General features: G+C 49.1%; 1 protein-coding gene across 4 annotated transcripts in view; it reads right to left on the bottom strand.

Moving 5' to 3' along the window:
- The window catches only part of cdh24b (cadherin 24, type 2b), a 104,193-nt gene that overhangs the window by 19,388 nt on the left and 59,512 nt on the right, over window positions 1-25,293 (bottom strand). For all 4 annotated transcript variants that reach the window (XM_029255206.1, XM_029255205.1, XM_029255204.1 and 1 more), the window contains exon 6: window positions 7,156-7,337. In XM_029255206.1, coding sequence (XP_029111039.1) covers window positions 7,156-7,337 — 182 coding nt within the window. The remainder of the gene's footprint in view (window positions 1-7,155; window positions 7,338-25,293) is intronic.

The raw sequence follows: 25,293 nt of genomic DNA on the forward strand, positions 1-25,293 counted from the left end.
TGATTGTTTTGGATGCAACACTGTTTAATCCTGATCATCTGCTGGTTGTCTTGCAACAGTGTGAGCACTTTTTTTAGCTTGTATAATCTGGCCCTGTAAATAATAATAATAATAATAATAATAATAATAATAATAATTTGTGTTTCTGGCTGAATGGAGTGGCGGCGCACATGCACACACGTTGTCACAAGGACTTTGTCGCAAGGACCTGGTTGGGCTGCAGTCTGAGGCCCATGTGAAGGGTCCATGTACTGCTCCTTTTGAGTCTCTGAACTCATTCTCTTTCCTCTGGTTGTCTGTTCCAGGCACTGTCCTCAGGCGCCTGTGGTCATTATCACTGAACCGGAGACCGGAGAGCCCATCTCTCAGTGCTGGCGGCTCCTTGTCATAACAACACGGCGGGGGGGGGGAGGTCGCTCACCGAACCCTTTTTCAAATTTAATGACCCAATTTAGCATTTTGACAAACACCGAACGCTGCGAGGATGCGATCCACTCAAAACGCTGCTGTCTCACATACGTTTCACCACGACACCATCAAGACACAACTCCTCAGGCTCGTGGTCCATTTTGGCTGACCGTCACCCAGCAGGAGAGCTCCATGCTTCGTTGATTGGGAGGAGCTGCGGTCGAACGGTCCATTCCAGGTCCCGTGGGCAGACATTAATTAGAATTGCTGTGTGGATTCGACCCAACGAGCAACGTCTCTTCATGTCTGTTCCTGTCAGATCGATCACTGGCCAAACACCGCACCGACAGGAACGTGCAGGCGACCCCTCAGCAAATGCTTCGGGGCTCCATTCTCATGAGCCTCCCCGTTTTGACATTCCACTCCATGCCTCAAGCTCTGTGTCCTCCCAGAACAAAGCACCTTTTTAATGACGCACTTTCCGCCCTTTCCTGTGTTGCAGCCAGATGCTGCTGCACTGCTGGCCGGGCAACGTCCGCCACCGGAGCCCCCGTCAAAGAAGGGGGAGGGGGTCCACGGGGCGGCGGGGCATGCCGGCTGTGCGAAGCGCCGATGTAATTACTGAGCTGCGCACAGAGAGAGACGGAGGCCCAGAGCTGCTCCAGTGCCGCGGCAGCCTGGTACATAAAAGAGTATTAATCATCCTCAACTCGCACTGTCCAGCATCACCGTCCTGCACAAAAGACCCCTCTGCGCTTCGGATTTGAGCTCGATGTTCGGTTTTCCCTCCATTCTCCTTCTCCTCATAACGTACAGAGACGTCATTGTACTACAGCCTTTGAAAATCCCAAAAGCGCTAATTAAACTTTGAACGAGTTTGAATCGAGCATTTCGGAACACGGTGACCTATGCGAACCAGTTTATCCAATTACGGCAAAATACCGCACACATATTTACTTCATTGGCTAATGTGGTATTTTTTTCCCCATGTCTTGAGCGTAACTGCAACATGGATGATTAGATTCAAATTTCTTAATTAATCTTTTTAGGGAGAGAGTGAAAAATACATGAGGATGAGTGCACACGGGACACATTTCCAGCCCAGATTGTTTGAAAAATGCTTGTGTGCGAGTTGCAGCAGAGGATCCAGGAGTACTACCCGCACACGGGCTTGGCTTGTTGCTAGGGCCAAAAGGGCGTCCATGCTGAGAAACACTGCGGGACGGACAAGTCCTCGATGCCAGATGTCAAGGGAGCCGTTCGCACTTGGGGAGAGACTGAGCTGCCTAATGAATCAGCACTTCCTGTGGCTCACGGGTGCGTGTCTAATTGGTGGTTGTGTAGAACACCTCGATGGGGCCAAGGGCTCAGATGGGCCAGTAGGCCTGTGGCTTTTCCAGCAATGGCCCCCTTCTGTGCACTTCTCTATACTCTGATTCTGGCTTTTCCATTTTACACACTTTGCTGGACTAGCTTAATGGGGTAACGTGCCTACCTGACACTCCCTCGCCCGAAGGGTGCCCCACAAAGCAGGTGAAAATGCTTTGCGACACTTAAAGGGAAAATAGGAAAGAACTGAAGGAAACGAGGGCTGGCTATTGACCGAGCCTCGCTGACAGGTTCCAGGGGTTTAATGTGAGTGAAGTTGCCAAGGCAAAGCGGCCGTGCGAGAACGTGAGCAGCTGTGGGTGAAGAGACTTGCGGGCGGCCAGTGGAAGACATGTGGTGGATGTGGGAAACCAGTCCGTTTCCCATAACGATGACTTCCGAAACGAAACACCTCCCCTGTGACGAGCCTTTGGGATGAGTGGGGGAGCGAGGTTGACGTCTGCGTTTCCACATCACTTTTCCTTTGTAGCATAGTGTCATCATCGCACGAGTTCTGTTTAATATGCTCAGTCAGGGTTTTTTTTTTTTTTTTAGGTGTGATGAATGACTTTGTGTGCGCAACTCAAAATTGATTAAGAACCCCTGCGGGCTAAAGATCATGCCGTTGTAGCGAAGACAATTAGCAAAGAGCCTGAATCGAGGAAGTGCTGCGCGCTATAGATTTACGAGAGGCTGCCGAATGCGTAGCCGTCCAGGGTGTGTACCCTCCCTCTTCGGCCTTGCGCCCTGTGCTGTCAGGCGGGCTCCAGTTCGCCGCGACCCCGCTCGGGACGAGCGGTTTCAGACGGTGCGTGCGTGTGCCGAACGAATCACACAAGGCCGCGCTACCAGGGCCTCTCCACTGGGTGGCAGCATCTCCGAGACCTGGCCCTTCACAGGGGGCAGAGCAGTGGTGGCGACATTAGGTCTGGTGGGCATCCTTGTAGTAGAACCAACTGGGGACACACCGCTCAGACCAGACAGGACACACTCCTTCCACAGGTGGCTCAGATCCGGGGGTCCTTGACCTGTGTTGCGGACAATGCTCCTCCAGCTGTACTCTCCTCACACATACAGCTGTTCTCCTTGACGCCCGAGGGCAAGAGGCAGCAAAACTGGTAGAGGTGCTGCCTATTTTCAGGACACAGGTTCAAATGTGGTACCCATGAGCAAAGTGTTTACCCTGGACTTATAATGGCTTTTGATGGCCCACAATTGAAAAGTCCTTCCTAAGGGGGGGTAGTGGTTAATGCATGCCTTCCTTGCCGCCCCCTCCCATTTTTCAGGAAAACTGAATTCTGTCATGAGATCCACTTTTCCCGGAGCAGGGCGAGATTGAAAACACCTTGGAAAGCTGCAGTACATCAATTAGTCATGACTGGTGTGTGTGTGAATGGGAGGGTGGGGGTGGGGGTGGGCTGAAATCCCGGGCGACGTGTGCGTCGGGCCTTCCTCTTCAACGGTGTCACCCCTGTGAATCGGAGCTGCACGAACAGAGACGGTTGTCTTCGAGACGAGGCAAAGCAGCCAATGAGAAAACTGGATCTGAGGGGGGAGTTACCGCCGCGGGTAAACCAAGTCAATTATCAGGCATCGAGTCACAGCCCCACAACGGCTTCCCTGCTTTCTGGCTATGTGGCGGAGCGGGATTCCGTTCGAAGGCTTTCTGTGCCAGATTTCCCTTCCGTTTGTGTGCAAATTGCATAATGTTCTCGGCAAACAGAGCCGCAAGATCACTTTCTTTTGTTATTACAAGAATCTCAGCCCTCGGTTACGGAAGCGCTAATAGACTCGTAGGACGTTCTCATTGACAAGAATTGCTCTAATTGGCAACGTCTGTTTCCAAGACTGTAGCGTCAGCCTTTAAAAACACTTTTTCTTGGTTGATCAGTTCACTGGAAAAGCAGCTTTTGAAGGTTTCTGAATGCGCTGGACAAAGAGCACGATTTTGCTCATAAATCCACCGCAACTGCATCTCATATTCGTTAACTATCAGAGAAAGCGAAAGCGGCTTGCTGCTAATTTTATGGGGTGTTTATTTTAATTCCATTAGGAGCGGTATCTTTCATGTTTTCCATTAGTCATGCAAGGATTCTTGGAATATTAAATCCTTGGGACTGAAGCCCTTCTGCGGAGCCGGGCTGCTGGAGGTGCCCTCTGGCCCCCCGTAACGCCGAGCCCCTGGCGCCTCCTTATAATAATGATCCCTCTCACCGGACCCTCGGTGCTAAAAATAAAATTTCCTCTGCATCTGGAAAGGTGTTTAGAGATCTCTCCCCCCCCCCCCCCCACCACTTCTCCATTATGAAATGTTTGCTTTGCAAAACTTGTGTTACATTTAAATTTTTAATTATGGAAGACTGTTCATTAGGGCGAATGCTGTTGAGTCGATTGAATGCAAATGAAGCACAAATGAGGTGTGTTTGTTCATTCAGGTGAAATTCGCTCGCAGATTTTCTAGTCGGTCATGAAACATGCACTCTTCCTAAACCCCCAATACACATACACACTCTCTCTCTCTCTCTGTCTCTCCTGCTCTTTCTTATCACTGTCTCGCCCCAAAGTACCCTGTCTTGGCAGGGCCTCCAACCTCGCCATGAGCCAAGTCTTGTTTCAACACTTCTCACCTCTGGGGTTGGGGGGGTGTCAGGGCAGCAGGGTGGCAGAGCAGCAGGCTGAGGACTTGAGAACTGGCAGTGCCGCAGAACACACACACACACACACACACACACACACACACACACACACACACACACACACAAAAGCAGGTGCAGATCATCCTGGTATGATCAGGCAAACTGGGGGGTGTTTGGTCATGCAATTGACAGATCGTCATATCCAAGATTTTCTTTAACTGTTTTTGGCATAATGGTTCTCTTGTTACACGTAAATGAAATGCTTATGACAACATATGACAGTTTAAGGCAATAAAACAGACACCTGTGTAGCCAGTGTTCCTTCAGTTATATACTACAGTGTTTGTCATGGTGTCACAACGGAAGGAAGCTGTCGGACCCAAGTGCGGAGCGCCGGGGTTCGAAGGGGGATTCCAAAAACCGTGGTCACAAGACAATCCAAGGGTAGCTGATGCACAAAAGTTACCCGAGGGGAAATCCGAAAGCCATAATCCATGAGACAAGCAGGAATTCGTGGAAACCTTGAGGTCCAGAGAGAGAAGGGAAAGGAGACGGGAGAACAGGGTTGAGGACGGGTGGAACAGGAAAGGTAAGGAGTCAAGGAGCACACTCGAGCGATGATCACTGCCGAACAAGGTTCCGCATTTGAGTGTGCTCCGGACCGCCCTTTTATGCGGTCGTTCCCTGATCCGCTGCAGGTGATCTTCGTTGTGTCGAGGAGGGTGTGACAGTTTTTCTCACTTTCTTACCAAATCTAGCTTCATAATACAATATTTGTAACTTAAGGCAAGTGTACACACACACACACACAAACACCATCTGAACCGCTTGTCCCGTACAGGGTCGCAGGGAGCCAGAGCCTAACCCAATAACACAGGGTATAAGGCTGGAGGGGGAGGGGACACACTCAGGACGGGACACCAGTCCGTCGCAAGGCACCCCAAGCGGGACTTGAGCCCCAGATCCACCAGAGAGCAGGACCCGGTCCGACCTGGTCCAACCCACTGCGCCACCGCGCCCCCTTAAGGCAAGTAAATTGCTTCAAATACAGTATAAAATCAGGTTTTTTTTAAACAAACTGTACTCCACATTGCCAGTTATATACCAATTAAGAGAATATGTTAGAAAACAGTGCTGCGGACGGTGGGGCCGATCCAGCATCAGCAGAGGTGTGGATGAACTGTGCAGACTGACAAACGCTCACAAACTGAAAGACACCCACATAAAAACACACACCTATATTCACAAAGACATACGCAGATGCAGAAAAAATTAAAGACAGATAAACACACAAATAAACACACACATGGATACAGACACACACACACACAAACAATGACGCAGAAGAAGACACAGAGACGCGTACATGTAAAAACGAACGTGCGCCTGTACACACACTCACACTGACAGACCCTTGTCAAGGACAACTGGACAAACATCAGAAGAATTGTACACATACACACACACACACACACACCCTCCAGTCTCACAGGCCGCATCCACGTTGCTGCTGCCAAATGAGCTTGTAATGAAGGAGTCTCTCCTTCCCCCGACAAAGTGTGTCCTTCTCTCAGCAGCCGGAGGGGCTGTGCGCGTGTGTGTGCTTTTTTCTATTTGCTTATTTTGGGCTCGCATGCTCAGCCACGCTGCTTTTGATGTCACTGCAATCTGCGCCATAAGGCTGTGAGATAAGCTTCCCCAAAGGGCATGACAGGTCTCATCAGGCCGTTAAACGTGCTACCGCTACTCCAACGGGTGTGTGTCTGTGTGTGTGTGTCACACAGAACCACCAGCGGGGGTACACTGGGAGTTTTTAAACTAACATGATTGTCTCACATACTCATAAAGGTAGAACATGATAATTCTACCCGCAACGTTGTCAAAGTAATTGTTTACCTACAGCATGTGTCTCGGAGCACCGCAGCGCCACCTCCAGCTTGGCTGCTCCGTGTGCCTTTCAAGTCTCTCTTTTTGTCTTTGTCCGCTGCTGTCGAAGCCTGCCGGTGTGATGCCGGAAAACTCCCCTCCCTTTGAAGGTCCACACCGGAACGTTACAGCCCAGCAGCATCGTGGGAGCCGGCGCACGCCCGCAGGGGGCAGCACTGAGGCCGTGTGCCCCGGGCTACACCTCTCCTGGCTGTTCCTGCTGTCTTTTCATTTGGCTGATTGACTGCGAGTGCACACGAGCCCTGTGTGTGTGTGTGTGTGTGTGTGTGTGCCTGTGTCTGAGTGTGCACGCACCTCCATCACTGAGAGAAACTCTGCCATCACTCATTTGCATAGCTGCCTTTTTCTATTAATCCAAAGCGAATTGAAGGCTTAAAATTTTTTACTGTTTCTATTTATACAGCTGGATCTTTACTGCAGCGATCCAGGTTGAGGTCTTTCTCAAGGGTGCGGTAGTAACACCCTTCATTTCCCATGAATCCTGCTGCACTTTGCAGACGGTTGATACTAAATAAAGCATTATTTATTTTTTATAACAACTGGGATAAAATCCCACCAACATTTCTACCCCTCCGTCTCCCGCACAGCTCACTCTCAGTGCCATTCTCCATCTCTTTCCCGCTACGCAGCCCTTTGTCCCGCCTCTCAACCACTCCTCTTTCTGATATCACTCGTACATTTCTCATTCTTTCTCACTTTTTTTCTTTTCACAGTGACCACACACACACACACACACACACACACACACACACACACACACACACGCACACACACACACACACTCTCTCTTCCTCACTTTGTTGAGTATGATCACAGCCTCCTGATTCCGTCCGGTGATGTTAAAGGTGTCCCCTGACTCTCCCTCCAGGATCGTGTAGTCCAGCTTGGCGTTGTCCCCGAGGTCGACGTCCGTTGCCGAGATACGGCCTACCTCCGCTCCAGGGATGGCCAACTCGGATACTGAGAACGACCACATACCTGGGAGCCGCAGGGAAGGGAGGGGGGGATATAGAAATCAACAAATGCATCATACGTTCGTAACAAATACTGTGCATCAATGCATTTGGCCACAGAGACACAGCTGTGGTCGTGTTGCAAACTCATGCCGTGTCCTCGTCTCTGGATGAAAACCTGAGCTCAGGGACCACTCAGTGGGAACATTATACAGACGCCACCCCACTGCTACACAAGAAGCCCCGCCACTGACTTCCACAGCACCACCAGCAACAGGGTGGACCTTGGACCCAACACCAAGGATTCAGCTGCTGACCAGCGCACTCGCTGTCCCTCTGTTCGTCTGTACCCCTGCTCCACTGTCCCCTGCCGCTTCTACATGTAGTTTCTTTGCTGGGACCATCATAGCCAACACTGCGATACACACCAAACACAGGCAGTAGACAGTGTCCATACTGCACCATCCGTCACACTCAACGGCCGATATTCACACAAGTCCTGCGCACAGCAGACCTCCCGTAAAGTCCTGCTCTTCCTGTTCTCTTCTCATGACTCGTTGTAATGTACAGACACATGACTCAGTCGCACGCATCTAGGGAAGGGCTGGAAAAACAGACTGTTCAGCAGCAGGATTACTGGTATCGCTGTCAATGTAAATCTGAAAAGCTCCGAAAATAAATAAATAAATAAATGAATAAATAAATAAATAAAAATCCCATCGCACTTAAGTCTAAATGGAGCGAGACAAAGGCGTCTGAACAAAAAGAGGACGCGCAAGTACGACAGAGGGGCATTTTAAATGAGTGAGTGCAAGTGTGGAGAGGGCTGACAGCCATGTGCTGCGTGTCAGACTCCTCGTGAAGGGAAAACGGACGTGAAAATTGCGAGTGGATGGCCGCACCCGGCGCCGGAGCGCCACCTCCAGGGCAGCACCACGTGCAGCACGCCTTCAGAGCCACACCTGCTCAATTTGGCTTCCCCCCCTCATCTCAGAGACGGCGGACTCATTTTTTACGAACACGACTCGTTCGCCGGCATCTGGCTGGTGGCGAGTTTGAGCCGTGATTGATTGGAAGGTCTGCTGAAAGGAGGATTAGTGACGGAGCATTCTGGAACAGCGAGCGGCAGGAGAAAATTAGGGGCCGGCAGTTTAATACGGGTTTACCAAGGCAAATATACTCTGAGCTCTGACACCGCAGCAAAACAGCGACAGACTGAAGGACAGAGAGAGACGCACAGCGAGAGAGGAAAGCAATCGACGCGCAGCACGCAGATCAATCTGTCAATCTGTCCGGAGAGGTTTTGATCTAATTACCACTGTGATCGTAGGAATCAGGCAGACCACAACCTGAGATGTGAAATCCGCACAGAGAACCAGGCCTCACAGACACTGCTGCGGCGCCTTAAAACCACAGAGGCTGAATAAAAAGCAGCAGAACGCAGGTTTAATAAGAGTCACACGCCGGGGTGCGTTTGGGGGAGCGCGGGAGTCGTTGTAACTTTATTAACCCTTTTACGGCTTCTCATATGGAGCTGCAGCAAAGCCCAACTGCCGGGGAGACTTTCACTTATGAGAAGTCGTATAAAATACACAACGAATAAGTGATTTCAGCTCAAAGTCTGCATTAATAACGGGGAATTTGTCAGCCTGCTGTGGCAAAGCTGAATCGGTGAATATTAATGTCTGTAATACCATTTCATTTGCTGCTGCGGCAAATAATTTAATCTGAGAACATTCATGGTTTGAAAGGCCTTGTCAGAACACGATTTGACTCACGGCAAAGAAAGAGGGTGTTTTATTCCCGTACTTTCTTTATTTCATTTAATTTTACTCCGAAGGGGCATTTTCCCTATATACACATTGTTTACCGCAGTACCCTGGAACTGTAATTCCACACTTCAGCACTGTTAAAGCACGGTAATCCTTGACATCCTTGACTTTCGAGTGTGTGACTCTTTGTTGCTGTGCTATCAGTCTGTAGAAGCGCAGCCCTTGTCCTTTCTTACTGCAGGTTGTCGCTTCACTGGCAATCTTGGACAGTTATAAATCACATAACGTGATGCTTTTGCCTTTCCAAGTGTGGAACCTCCCCCCCGACTCCAGCCCCAGTGTTTCCAGGTGTGTGTCACAGCAGACTGGCTAAACAGGGATAAACCGGGATAAACAGGGCAGGCACCGTGAACCCTTCACGTTCACACCCCCTCCGAGTGGCTCTGTCTCCTGCGACCGGGGAGACAGAATGATAGCAGTTATGTCTGGACTCTGCACAGAGCTGAGGTTTATACACACACACACACACACACACACACACACACACACACACACACATACATACACACACCGTTCTGTTTCGTTCTGTTCTGACTGTGTGTCGGAACACAGTCACTGACCGTGCAGCGCCCTCGTGTTGCACCGGTACGTTCAGACACAAGTGCTAGTGTCAGAAACACACACACACACGATCACTACTCACACCAACAGGAAGACACAACAGAAGACGCACACAAACACACGACACGCGCAAACGCGTAACAGACGCACTCCGACACACACTTGATGCAGAGCAGCGGCGGCGGAAAGACGACCGTTAGACAAACCAGCTCAGACCTTACGAAGGCCACGTCAGCAGCAGTCACACTATTAGCGCGGCGCTGGGAATCCCCAGAGCCGCAGTCCGGTGACATGAAAGCCGCGCACCTCCCACTCTGGCAGTAAGTCCCAGGAACGAGAGATAATAATTCAAATAAACTAGACAATTAAGGCAGTCGAGTGTTCCGAGTCGTGCTTGCAGCGTGCTGGGGTTGTTCAAACAAGATAAGAAGTCATACGTAAAACATAATCCTCCTTGATCTCTTTTTTCCACTTTGCGCCTCCGGGGATCCCTGCCTTTTAGATGCACACCGAATGATGTGTTTATATGTGTGTTTATTTTCGGCGTTAAGGGGAGGTCGCCTTTTACTGTAGCAACTGCGCTAATGGCAGGCACGGATCGGCCGTCCGGGGCCTGGGCGAGCAGGAGGAGCAGAAGCATCGTGGGTTGACCTTTCGGTGGGAGACAGGCCTCGGAGCCATTAAACAAGTTGGATCCATAAGCACGTCTTCTACGCAGACACACACTCACACACAAAATTCATGAAGACAGCAGAAGGGTACATGGTGGATGAGGACACATTTGCAACCACGGGTTGGTGGGGTAAACCGCTCAATGGGCTTTGCTGTGGACTTGAGCCTGAAAAGCTGCTTCACTGGGTTCGGTTATAAGTCGGCAGATAGGCAGCAAAATATTAATGTCATATATGCCTAAATGTAGGGGGGCGCAGTGGGTTGGACCAGGTCCTGCTCTCTAGTGGGTCTGGGGTTCGAGTTCCGCTTGGGGTGCCTTGCGACAAACTGGCGCCCCGTCCTGGGTGTGTCCCCTCCCCCTCCAGCCTTACGCCCTGTGTTGCCAGGTTAAGCTCTGGTTCCCCGCGACCCCATATGGGACAAGCGGTTCAGAAAATGTATGTATGCCTAAACGTATACACACAGGCTGAAGCCACTTGTCCCAAGCAGGGTTGTGGTGAGCTGGAGCCTAACCCGGCAACACAGGGTGCAAGGCTGGGAGGGGTGGGGGCACAGCAAGGAGAGGATGCCAGTCTGTCACAAGGCACTCCAAACAGGACTCAAACCCCCCACCCACCAGAAAGCAGGATGCAGCCAAGTCCGCTGCGCCACCGCACCACCACACCCCAACTGACTAAATGTAGCTTCTATTATATATAATCTAGGGCAGCAGGAAGTGTAGTGGTAAGCGCTGCTGCCTTTGGACTCCAAGGACCCAAGCTGGAATCCTACCTCCTGCTGTAGTACCCTTATCCAAGGTACTTACCCTGAATTGCTCCAGTAAAAATTACCCAGCTGTACAAATGGGTAAATAATTATAAGTAACTTAAGGTTGCTTTGGAGAAAAGCACCAGGTAATAACATGTAAATACTATATAAGAAATATGGTATTACCAGCATTATAAGTGCAGCGCTCGGTGTTCACTTATACACTCACCTTTTGCTTCTTATTCACTTCACAAGCTGGATAAAGAAGTAATCAATGACAATGCGGAGCTGCTCATCTGAATGTGACGGAGAAACGCAAAGGGCAAGAGACAGGGAGAGTGAGGGGTGGGGTCAAGGGGGCGCCCAGCGGGTGCGATAAGCTGTACTGCCAATCCTTCAGCACGATGTGAAAATAATGCCTTCTGCAGGAGAACAAGGAGGGTGAGGGAGAGGGGCAGGGAGCTCAGTGGGACGGAGGGCCTGGGAGGCGGAGCGCAAGCCTTATCTCCACGCGTTCGCTCTCCGTTCCGTCGGAGGCGAAACTGTCCGGTTGGAGAGCCACTGAAAGGAGCCGCGTTGGCAGAGGAGTGTTTGTCCTGAATGGACACGGTCTGCATGAAATCTGCATCCACTCACTCCTGAGAGATCATCCATCTGGACGACCATTGTGCTCCGTGGCTGATTCATAATTCAGACACGACACATTAACACAACACTGGGAGGGAGCCTTAATACAGCCCGTGTGCTGCCATTGACTGGACGCGCAACTGCATTAACCCTGAAATGAGTAAAAAACAAAGTGTCCGGGAGGGAGGCCTTCGAGGGAGTAAACAGAGTAGAGATCAGCTCTGTGCACTTCTCACAGGCTGACCGATGGGCTGCAGGATCTGGCAGAGAAGATTAAAGCAATTATTGAGGACAGCGCAGGCAAAACACACACACATACTAGTGGCTACAGCCAAATTTTAAAGGCCTGAGGAAGGGGGGGCGGCAGAAGCTGAGTTCGGCTACAGGGTTACCATACTGCCCGGTGCTGATATGCTGATCTGCCACCAGTTCTCAGCAATAGCAGTACAAAATAGAACAATTACTACGGTGCAGAGGATGACTTTTTTTCTGATCTCCCCTTTTCCATGTATTACATTTGTCAACAAAATTGCTTGGGTGTGGTGTTAGTTTGTTTTTGCTATTTCCATGATGCATCCAAATAATTCCTATAATATACTGCTATACACCACAGACATCGTCTGAACCGCTTGTCCCATATGGGGTCGTGGGAAGCCGGAGCCTAACCCGGCAACACAGGGCAAGGGGCTGGAGGGGGAGGGGACACACCCAGGACAGGACACCAATCCATCGCAAGGCACCCCAAGCGGGACTTGAACCCCAGACCCACCGGAAAGCAGAACCCAGTCCAACCCGCTGCGTCACCGCACCCCCCGGCACACTTGCAGCACAAAGCAAAGCAAAAGTTCATGCTTTTTGTGACTTAAACCATTTTGTATAGAATTTGGCTGGGTTGGAGAGCGACAAGAGAGCGAGTGAAGGAGAAGAAGAGAGAAAGAGTGACACTGAGACAGAGAGAGAGAGCGAGAGGGAAAGAGGAAAAATGTGTCTTAGAGCAATATCTCCTGCAGTGATTTTACTGTCTATTGAAGCAGAAATGGCTGAACTTTAGATGAAATATTAATAGAGGAAGGAAGAAGGAGATAGAAAATAATGGAATGGAAAGAGACTAATTCCAGCTATTGGTATTTTAATTGTTTTAAGATTACAATAATTATAATAATACAATTCATAATTATTGCTATAACTTCATTGTTTTTATTAATGTAATTACTGTAAGTGCAGCAGTGAATTAAAACAGCAGCACGTTGTCCAAATTCAGTGCGAAATCAAAGCCTTTTTGCCCACATGCACTGAAAGGGTGACGTGGATCTAGTTCATACTTAATTAACACGGGACACTTACATACACTGAAGGAGGGGGGAGGCGGCCGGACAGTGCGCGGTGCCTTCTAGAAATACACTTTTTAAAAATAGATGTCTGTAATTTTAGTCCAAAATGGGAGATGGGGGGACATGTTTATGGTCTGCCTTGTATTAGACAGAGGAGTGGAAGTCACAAACCTTAAGATAAACAGCTCTGCTTTTAAGACTGAATTTATTAACTTGAACTGCATATCCATGGCAACACATGCGGCTAAAATATTCAGCATCTCACTGAAGAGTGTGAGAGAGTGAGTGTGGAGAAGCAGGTGGCCTGCAGTCTCGGGCCCCAAGGTAGAGCTCGTGGGCTCCGGTAATTCGAACCACGGGCTGCGCTCGGCCCCGGGGGTCTAAAGGGGAAAGTAACTTCGCACCCACGCCTGATGAAAACACAGCACATCTGTCAATGACAGCGTGCTCCGAGGCCACATCTGTCACTAAGGCCGAGGGAGCGAGCCCACTGGTGGGAGCGGGAGCCTTTTGTGCCGCGTATTTTAGGCGCCGGCGGAGGAAAATAAACGAGACTCTGCCGAAGACCCGCCAGCTGGGCTGCCCTGTTTGGTCGACTGCGCTTTCCGCTTCCAGTTGCGGTCATAAACCTGTCAGCGGTCTCAGCGCACCAATCAGCTCTTCACATTCACATTTATTCACTGAGCAGATGTGCCTCTCCATACACTCTGTTACCTAAAGCCTCCTTTTCTACGTTTACACTACCCCGTCTCCTAACCGTGCTCCTCTTTGCACGCCACTGTACGTTTCACTGCTGTACGTTATTTACACCACTGCTTGTGTCTGCAGTCCTTTTGTTGTTTATTGACTTTTGGCACAAAGTGATTGGTTTCTACTTTATTACTGTCTTGTCCTTCGCCGTCCGTATATTGTTACACCGTGTTTCACGTTTGGTGCCGAACCACAACCGGTTCCAGTTTGCTATTTGTGCTGGGAATAAAGAGTTGATCCAAATATAAGAAACCCTTAACTGCCAACAGTCTTCCACCCACCAGGACAAGTAGTCAGGGCTGTTGCACTCCAGCCGAAAGAGCCATGAACTGTTCCAGGTTCGAATATTCCCACGGTCTCACCTCCTGTTGTAGGACCCATAGTCAACTGGTACAGTAAAAATTGACCAGCTGTCTAAATGAATAAATTGCTAGAAGGAGAATAAGACTTTAAGTTGATTTAGTGAAAAGGCAAGAGCGAAATAGAACAAATAATTAATAATCAGAGCAACGTAATTTACAGACACAATTGGTAATTTAGTCAAAGTGATTCATCTGTCTTTGGATGGTGGGAACAACCAAAGGACACCCACACGACCACGAGGAGAACATGCAAACTTCACCCAGACTGAGCCACATTCAAATCTGCGTCTGATCGCACAGGAGCTGTGAGGCCCCAGCGCTATTTTTTTTAAAAAAAAAATAAATAAAAAACACACTGCTTGTTTTGTTAAAACTGTGCAACAAATCCCCCCCCCCCAAGTTTCTCAGACCACAATGCAACGCTCCTTTCTCCTTAGCATTCAGTGAACCATGACAAAGCGTAAGTGGCTCCGGAGAGGCTCCGCACACACAGCATGACCCCGCAGCCGCCCCGGCCAACACCCCCAGCCCCCAACATACCAAGTCGCAGAAACGCTGCCTCGTGTCCACCGGGAAAACAAATAAATAAGCGAACAAATACGCACATAAATAAATGAATAAACACACTAAATGTTGAATCGATGTTGTTTCCACATCACATGCCAACGCAGATCAACATCAGAGTGACGCACGCTACTCTTCCGATCTGCAAAAACGTTGTCGATTTGAGCAGCCTTTTATTTCAGTTTTGAAAAGAGATGCGAAGACGCAGCTTTAGCCCTTCAGTCCATGCTGGAAAGTGTTTCATGAGGGATCCTGTTCTGCGTCAACGTGCTGCAGTTGATCTCAACTGCATTGTGACGCTGATTCGAGTGCAAGAGCAGTGAATGGAGCAGATGTGTAGATACAGTATCTCAGTGTAAGAGAGGATTTAATGGCAACAGAGAGCGTTTCACATACGACTGACATCCAGTTGCGAACTGTAGGGGGTGGGTTTTGTTCAGGAGGAAGAGGAGGCTCTTGTCGTGGCATGGGCGGAGACCTGCAGGGCAGCACAGGAAACACAATTCATACACTGGGCCACTGCGCACACCGCTGCCATACACCACAAAGAGATGGGCTCCCCAACTTTGAAACACAACTGAGTCCAGAAGTCTGTTCGTAACTCACTTTTGTTTGTAAATCCGAACACTACGTCACGCTGATAAAAACCTGATAAGGATAGAAAAAATCCTCTGCTTTGTTTTCCATAGGTTTTCTGTCAAAAACCTCATATGCAGCTATAATGAATTAGGAATTCACGAATTAACAATTTGCTGTTGCTGGTGACATTCTCTCCCAACAAATTCCTGAAAATAAGCAAATTAAGAAAAAATAAAGGGAAAAATGTTTTTATCTCTGAAAATTTGAAACTCCGGGATTCGTAACACGAAGGCCTCATGGACCACCTTTCCCTAATTGCCGTACATCTGCACACCTACTTCGTTTCTGTGCCACCTGCGGTGTTCCAAATTTGTCCTTACGGGAGGGTCACTGTAAATGTAGAGGGGAAAATGAGTTTTACACCTTCAACAAGGTTTGCATGTTGTTCTTGTCGTGCTTGCATAATTATTTACGGAAGGACTGGGTGTGTTGGTTGTACAACAAGCAAGTGTTTTAGCTTAAGGGCAGGATTAATGGGACTCCAGCACCTCCAGAACAGAGGCAACTAGGTCTGCTTAATGTGCGTAAATAATACTGGTGGTGATTCCTCTGTTGAACTAATGGTAATTGCAGTGAAATAATTTGCATGACTAATTAGGGTGAATTGCAGTGTGATGATTTACCACTCAGGGATTTAATGTAGTGACTCAGTTGCATCTGTTGCGTATGTGGAAAAAGTCCGTGGGGTTTAATATGTGTGTAACACAGCGAAGCTCTTCGGCAGCAAGGGGATGGGAAGATGTGCCCCGCCCACCTGCACCACGGTACGCAGCAAAACGTGTCCGAAAAAAGACGATCTAAGGCCGTCTTTGGAAGAAACGCAGAACTTTTTGTTTCTAATTCTCCGACACAGCTGTGCCGACAACGGAAGGAAGCGGCAGCAGCGTGGCGTTTGTTAACAAGCGTGTTCTAGCTGAGCAAACGCCCCATTACGCTGTGTAAATCAAGCGCGGTGCAATTAGCTAATTAGGGCACCCGATGGTAACGTAAAGGAAGCGCAGGACAAGAGGCCTCGCTAACGGGAACATACGGCTCAAATCACGTCGCCCTTCCAGACTTCAGAACAACGTTTTGATCTCACCTACTGTAGAGACAAAGTAATACCACACTTTTCCCTCTCTGCGTGATTCCTTGTCTTCAATAATGTATATTCGTGAAAGAAGCCCTCATGCACAAGATATATCCCCACATCAGAGTGAACGACAAGACTGAAGCAAGATGAAAAACAAATAAAACTAAAGAAGTTAGAGCGTTTTCCCCGCTACTTGTGAGAGACATTTTTATTAAACTAATTTCATAAATGACGCTGTTTAATATAATACAATATTGTCTACCCCCCCACCCATCCCAGTGTTAACAATTATGAACTATTACAATACTCCAGGGTGTGTGTTTAGGGCCGTGTTTTGGACCACAGGAAATTGGCAAATTAATCTCCGGGTAATTAAATGGTGAAATGTAGGGGAGTGCTAATTGGCCGATAGCAATGCTAGTGGGAAAAGTGTCCCGCCTACTGGCGTACAATTTCCACCGTAAATGCCACACTTAGCTTTAATTACTAAAACATAAGTGAGGCTTTTATAAATCTCATTAGGTCTTCATTTTTATTATCCCAACCCATTTTTGAGGTCCTTGCAGTCAAACTCATAAAATTGCATATGCATTAAGGTAATTTACATATGCATGAATGAAACCCTGTATCAATGGGGAAAAAAAATCCCCTTCCTCATGTATTTAACAGACGGTAATACCATGGTACACAAGCCTCCTTGCACACATTCTAGTGTTCATCGGGGTTTCACCAAAACTAAACTCATCAGAAATGGTTAGCAAACATGGGATATGAATATGCAAAACGTGAATCGACTCTTGCGGACTAATGAAAAAACATTTATCATACATAGACTGCAGTTATGAAAATATCACAGGAAATTATATCCATATGACAGGCACAGTAACAATACAGATGGAAAGCACTTGGCAATTTTTCCAAGCAGGCAAAAGCACAACACATAGCGCTGAACTGGAGAGAAAGTGCAGGTTGCTACAGTAAATATAGCCACTCTCCATGATGGAGTGAGTCCGCTTGCTTTGGAAATGGTTTTCATTATTACACAGTGTGTTCATTGTGTCACTGCCAATACTTGGGTTTGGCACTACGAGAAAATGAAGTATAATTACTGCAGCCTAACTGAAAAGTTGTGCCGTTTCAATTAGTTGCGCCGTGTTCACGGATCAATATAACATTCATTTTATAACGTTCCTCTCTATTGCAACATCAAAATTTAATTGGTAGTTGTGTGAGTCGTCAATCAATTTGAATTCAACAAGTATTTAACCAATAAACAACATACGTCCACAGCTGGAGTGAAGTTACGATTGTATACCCACACAATCGTGTTGAGATCTCGCAGCTTTCTTCTCTCCCAAGAATGATTTACTGGCTCCAGAAACATCTGAACTACACTGAATTGCACAGCTGGCAAAAACACCCTAACCCTAAGGAACATTTATGATCTTTCACAGATTCAATCAGGTATCTGAGACATGTAATGGTTAAACTGGTTGTTTATTCATTTGGCTGACACTTTTCTCCAAAGCAACTTACAACTTAAGCTCCTGACCCATTCATGCAGCTGGGTGACTTTACTAGAGCAATTTAGGGTAAGTACCTCGCTCATGGATATCAGAGCTGAAGGTGGGATTCAAACCTGCAACCTTTGGGGTCAAAGGCAACAGCTCAAACCATTACACAAAAAGCTACCTTCATTCATTCATTAATTCAATCAATCAAACTGTTGCATCACACACACATACACACATATACACACACACACTTAAATCGCTTAGCCAGAGTGGGGTTGCAGCGAGCCGGAGCCTAACCCAGCAACACAGGGCGCAAGGCTGAGGAGAGAGGTACACACCCAGGATGGGATGCCAGTCTGCCAGAGGAAACCCCAAGTGGGACACAAACCCCAGACCCACCAGAGAGCAGGCACAGGCCAAACCCGCTGCACCACTGTGCCACCACACCCCCCCCGATTATATCATATACTTTGTTATATTATAATATACTTCCTATTAACTTTCACCTAGAAAAATTTGCAACTGGTAAACGCTGTTCCTAACTGTTGTAATAAGTGCTTTAATATTTATGAATCTCTGACAAGAAATTACAAATAAAAACAATGTCAAATAAATATGTATTAAGCTGTACAATTTCTTTGACTCTTGCAATGTACGTGGAGCTTGAAATAAATTCCAAACACAACTTAAAAAAAAACAACATGAAAAAAAACAAGAAAACTATAAAAACGAACTAATATCCCTTTATTGTGAAAGCATTTTTCTGACATCCATCCATCCATCCATCTTCCTCCGCTTTTATCCGGGGCCGGGTCGCGGGGGCAGCAGTCCGAGCAGAGTACTCCAGACCTCCCTCTCCCCGCACACCTCCTCCAGTTCCTCTGGGGGAACCCCAAGGCGTTCCCAGGCCAGCCGGGAGACATAGTCTCTCCAACGTGTCCTGGGTCTGCCCCGAGGCCTCCTCCCAGTGGGACAAGCCCGGAGCACCTCCCCAGGGAGGCGTCCAGGAGGCATCCGGAACAGATGCCCGAGCCACCTCAACTGGCTCCTCTCGATGCGGAGGAGCAGCGGCTCTACTCCGAGCTCCTCCCGGGTGACTGAGCTCCTCACCCTATCCCTAAGGGTGCGCCCAGCCACTCTGCGGAGGAAACTCATTTCTGCCGCTTGTATCCGCGATCTCATTCTTTCGGTCATGATCCAGAGTTCATGACCATAGGTGAGGGTAGGAACGTAGATCGACCGGTAAATTGAGAGCTTCGCCTTACGACTCAGCTCCCTCTTCACCACAACAGACCGGTACAATGACCGCATTACTGCAGACGCCGCACCGATCCGTCTGTCGACCTGCCGCTCCATTTTTCCCTCACTCGTGAACAAGACCCCAAGATACTTAAACTCCTCCACTTGAGGGAGCAACTCCCCCCTAACCCGGAGGGAGCAATCCACCTTTTTCCGACTGAGAACCATGGCCTCGGATTTGGAGGTGCTGATTCTCATCCCCGCCGCTTCGCACTCGGCTGCAAACCTCCCCAGTGCACGCTGCAAGTCTTGACTTGATGAAGCCAACAGGACCACATCGTCCGCAAAAAGCAGAGACGAGATCTCGCGGCCACCAAAACAGACACCCTCCGTTCCCTGACTGCGCCTAGAAATTCTGTCCATAAAAATAATGAACAGAATCGGTGACAAAGGGCAGCCCTGGCGGAGTCCAACATGCACCGGGAACAGGTCTGACTTACTGCCGGCAATGCGAACCAAGCTCCTGCTCCGGTCATACAGGGAACGAACAGCCCGTAGCAACGAGCCCCGAACCCCATAATCCCGAAGCACCCCCCACAGGATGCCACGAGGGACACGGTCGAATGCCTTCTCCAGGTCCACAAAACACATATGGACTGGTTGGGCAAACTCCCACGAACCCTCCAACACCCTAGTGAGGGTATAGAGCTGGTCCAGTGTTCCACGGCCAGGGCGAAAACCGCATTGCTCCTCCTGAATCCGAGGTTCGACTATCGGTCGGATTCTCCTTTCCAGTACCCTGGCATAGACTTTCCCAGGGAGGCTAAGGAGTGTGATCCCCCTGTAGTTGGAACACAATCTCCGGTCCCCCTTCTTAAAAAGAGGGACCACCACCCCGGTCTGCCAGTCCAGAGGCACCGTTCCCGAACTCCACGCGATGCTGCAGAGGCGTGTCAGCCAAGACAGCCCCACAACATCCAGAGACTTGAGAAACTCGGGGCGGATCTCATCCACCCCCGGAGCCTTGCCACCGAGGAGTTTTTTGACTACCTCAGCAACTTCAGCCAGGGTAATGGACGAGTCCCCCTCCGAGTCCCCAGCCTCAGCTTCCTCTACGGAAGGCGTGTCGGAGGGATTGAGGAGATCCTCAAAGTACTCCTTCCACCGCCCGAGAACATCCTCAGCTGAGGTCAGCAGCGCACCACTTCCACTGTAAACAGTGTTCGTGGAACACCGCTTCCCCCCTCTGAGTCGCCGGACGGTTTGCCAGAATCTCTTTGAGGCCGACCGAAAGTCTTCCTCCATGGCCTCACCGAACTCCTCCCAAGCCCGAGTTTTTGCCGCGGCGACTGCCAGAGCCGCGCTCCGTTTGGCCCGTCGGTACCCGTCAGCTGCTTCAGGAGTCCCATGAGCCAGCCAGGCCCGATAGAACTCCTTCTTCAGCTTGACGGCATCCCTTACTTCCGGTGTCCACCACCGTGTTCGGGGATTGCCGCCGCGACAGGCACCGGAGACCTTATGGCCGCAGCTCCGAACAGCCGCACCGACAATGGAGGAGCGGAACATAGTCCATTCAGACTCAATGTCCCCCACCTCCCTCGGGACCTGGTTGAAGCTCTGTCGGAGGTGGGAGTTGAAGACCTCTCTGACAGGGGCCTCCGCCAAACGTTCCCAACAGACCCTCACTATGCGTTTGGGCCTGCCAGGTCTGTCCAGCTTTTTCCCCCGCCATCGAATCCAACTCACCACCAGGTGGTGATCAGTTGACAGCTCAGCCCCTCTCTTCACCCGAGTGTCCAAGACATATGGCCGAAGGTCAGAAGAAACGACTACAAAGTCGATCATCGACCTCCGACCTAGGGTGTCCTGGTGCCAAGTGCACTGGTGGACACCCTTATGCATGAACATGGTGTTCGTTATGGATAAACCGCGACTAGCACAGAAATCCAATAACAACTCACCACTCGGGTTCAGATCAGGGAGGCCGTTCCTCCCAATCACGCCCCTCCAGGTATCACTGTCGCTGCCCACGTGGGCGTTAAAGTCCCCCAGTAGAACGACAGAGTCCCCAGTGGGAGCGCTTTCCAGCACGCCCCCCAGGGACTCTAAAAAGGCCGGGTACTCTACACTGCCGCTAGGCGCATAAGCACAAACGACAGTGAGAGACCGTTCCCTGACCCGAAGGCGTAGGGAGATGACCCTCTCATTCACCGGGGTAGACTCCAACACATGGCGGCTGAACTGGGGGGCTATTAATAAGCCCACACCAGCCCGCCGCCTCTCACCTTGGGCAACGCCAGAATAGTGGAGAGTCCACCCTCGATCGAGTAGAGTGGTTCCAGAACCCAAGCTGTGAGTGGAAGTGAGCCCGACTATATCTAGACGGTATCTCTCAACTTCCCGCACCAGCTCAGGCTCCTTCCCCGCCAGTGAGGTGACATTCCAAGTCCCAAAAACCAGAGTTGGCGCCCGAGGTTTGGGTCGGCCGGGCACTCGGCCCCGACCACCGCCCAAATCACAACGCACCGGCCCCTTATGGTTTCTCCGGCAGGTGGTGAGCCCACCGAAGAGCGGCTCCACGTTGTGGCTTCGGGCTGAGCCCGGCCAGGCCCCGTGGGCATAGACCTGGCCACCAGGCGCTCGCATGCGAGCCCCCCCCCCAGGCCTGGCTCCAGGGTGGGGCCCCGGTGACCCCATACCGGGCGGGGTAAACGGACGCCTTGATTTTTTTGTCATAAGGGGTTTTTGAACCGCGCTTTGTCTCGTCTGTCATCCAGGACCTGTCTGCCATGGGAGACCCTACCAGGGGCATGTAGCCCCAGACAACATAGCTCCTGGACTCATTCAGGCACTCAAACCCCTCCACCACGATAAGGTGGCGGTTCACGGAGGAGCATTTTTCTGACACTACTTACCAAATCATATTTAGTAAAGAACTCATCATTTCCCACCTTTTTATAACACTCATTATACAAAAATAAATATCATTAGGAACAGACCGACAATCCAACAAAAAAAAGAGCGCAACATGAAATTACCGAGGTGAGAGAAGTGCACTCACAATACAAGGCTGATTACACATTTATTCATACGGCCTGAAATGTAAAAAACTCTTCCCTCCCACCACATGAGGCCAGTCTGAAATGCTGGACTGCAGTGTAATCTGTAGGGTGTCACGTCCACGCCCGTACCACAATCGACACCACCTGACCACGATCAAGCACCGGATGATAATGAACACAACTCTCCTTTAAAAGACCCTCCCCCTTCACTCCTGCAGAATCTCACTGAGACAACCGTCCCCTTTGCACTTGTGTCCTGGTCTCCTTCAGTCTCAATCCCCGCTCTTCGTTCCCCCGCTTCTGACCATTCGACTTGTCTCATGACTACGTCCATGGACCCTTGCTCCCACTCTGACGGCCGATCGACCGACTCTTCGCCCATCCTCGACAATGAGAACTCGCCTGACCATTTGGTTCCTGACAAATGATCCTGCACTTGCGTCCAGCCGTCCCTGCATCCTCGGTTCCCATGAGACAAAGTAGTTTTACCTTAGCGCTAAAAAACCGAATCTGCATCTTGTCCCGAATTTCCATCATCTTAACAAACACAACTAGACAAGAACCACTGACTGTATGGTTTGGTACTTAGATATATATCAGATTTGCATTGAACTCAAAGTGACTTACTGACAGCCACTTCATAAACTTCTATAGTGGTTACAATTAATTTCTGGCCTGAAATACACCTAACTACAGTCTTCCCCCACCTTACGAAGGAAACACACACTAAAGAAAACCTGAAAAAACCTACATTCTCATATCTCCAAGAGGTAAGTACCATTCATTTGAATGGTAAAATTATACATTCCAGAGCCCCAACACTGGCAGCCATTTAGGCTAAAATATCACCAAATCCCATTAACATGAACACAATTACTCCCATAGTTAACACACACACACACACACCATCTGAAACTGCTTGTCCCATGCGGGGTTGCAGGGTGCCGGCGCCTAACCCGGCAACACAGGGCATAAGGCCGGAGAGGGAGGAGACACACCCAGGAAGGGACACCGGTCTGTCGCAAGGTACCCCAAGCAGGACGCGAACCCCAAACCCCAAACTCCCCCCGAGAGCAGGACCCAGGCCCAGCGTGCCACCACACCACCACTTAACATTAGCTTTAATGCAACATAACAAGGAAGTTTCCCTTCATGAATTACCCCAAAATACTCTATAACGCTGCATGGCTACGAAGGCTAAACGAATAAATGTAAATGTCTCACTTCACTCAGCTCACAGGAGGTGTGTGAAAAGAAATTTGGTCCTCTTAAGCACAAAGAAATGCCATGTAAGCCAAAGCAGGAGTATTAGATGAAACTTGTCACAAAATGGATTTCTTGAAACCCAAATAACCATGTATAGAGGTATGACTGTATGGTATGACTTGTCTTGTTCTGCACACAGTCCTACTTGTTTAGTTACTGCTCGCCTACATCACACATGGGCCAGCAGGGGGCGTACTGCTTAGGGCTGCTGCCTTACACTCAAGGAACTCCGATTTGAAGCCCTCCTCCTGCTGTAATAGCCTTGACAAACTTACTTACCCTCAATGATCCACTAAAATCACCATGCTATACAAATGGGTAAATCACTGTAAGTAGCTTAACACTCTAAGTTGCTTTGGAGAAAAGAGCGCTAGATTAATGAACAACTAAATAACATCAATCCCCCACCCAGCACGACCAATCCCCATCCTTTTTCATCACTGCTTCATCACCTCTCATCCCAGTAGAGTCGCCCACCATCAGTCCTGTAGCTCCGCAGTGTATTTGACGCCCCAGCTCTTCAGCACGGCTCTACGAACTCTCCGCTCGGCATCACCTCACTTCAGCTGTCATCGTGGTGCCAGCTGGCCAGCTGACGATGACAAGGTACAAGTGTAAGTGTGTCCAAAGCAGGCCTCCCTCCCACTGCTCTCTGCCACAGAGCATGTGTTTTCTTCAACTGAGACTTATATGTCAGACTGCTGTTCTCCCAAACACAGAGCAAAGGCATTTAGTATTTGTTAACTGCTTATTATTTCGAATTCTGAAATGTCATAAATGTCCCGAAAGCCTGTCAGAATTAGTGAATGAGTGGTAAGAAAGAAAAGGACTAAATTTACCCGGGATGTTGTTGGCACCAGAAAAATGATGCTTAATTTGTGGAAATGCTGTGACTAAACAGAATTGTCTCCATCTGCGATGTGTTGACAATGCCTTCCGTAGCTGTGGAATCACTTGTTCTATGGAAAATTTGAGATAAGCGGATATTCCTGCCTCCGGAGCGTTAAAGTCAGGGTGTTATATAATGGCCTTCTGGCGTGCCGGGGGGGGGACGAGGCGAGGCGAACCACACTCCATCCAGCTCCATGGTGCCCAGAAGACCACAGACAGCAGGGCATCTAGTACCAAACACCTGAGCACACAAGTAGCCCAGCAAGCCTAGTGGGGCAGAAGAGGAAACAAGACAGAGCAAACACGAGGAAGGAAATGAAGTAGCTCTGGAGGGCAAACACACGCAGAGATTCACTGTAATATTATATGTACACTTCACCCTCACATGACTAGATTGAAGGAAGGGGGTCCGGTGATGGGATCAACCGGTAATTCCCACGTATGATGTACTTTTTCTCAAAGCAATGGATGTAATAAGAAAGAGGAGAATTCTCAGTTTCCAAAAAATACTTTTGTTAGCTATTGACAGTTGTATGTTTGAAAACCACTCTAGATATTTAAGTAATTTTTTTAACGCTTTTGGTTTCACTTCACCAATTAATCAACAATCAAGACAAAAATTACTAATGATAATAATTCCATGCTGGAAGATCACACATCCCTTACAACACTTCCTTACTAAATCAGAATTTATAATAACTTTTTTTATGCTACTATTAAAAGTTTTATAAGTACGTCACTTTGAATTATTGAAAAAAAGAGATTTTTTTACAATGCGTTCCACTTTGCTATTTTAAAATTCCGGAAAATATATTTTTAAAAATGATATTGTAATGCACTATTCTATGCAGC

Source organism: Scleropages formosus, chromosome 1 (genome assembly GCF_900964775.1).
Source record: "Scleropages formosus chromosome 1, fSclFor1.1, whole genome shotgun sequence".
Classification (NCBI taxonomy): domain Eukaryota; kingdom Metazoa; phylum Chordata; class Actinopteri; order Osteoglossiformes; family Osteoglossidae; genus Scleropages; species Scleropages formosus.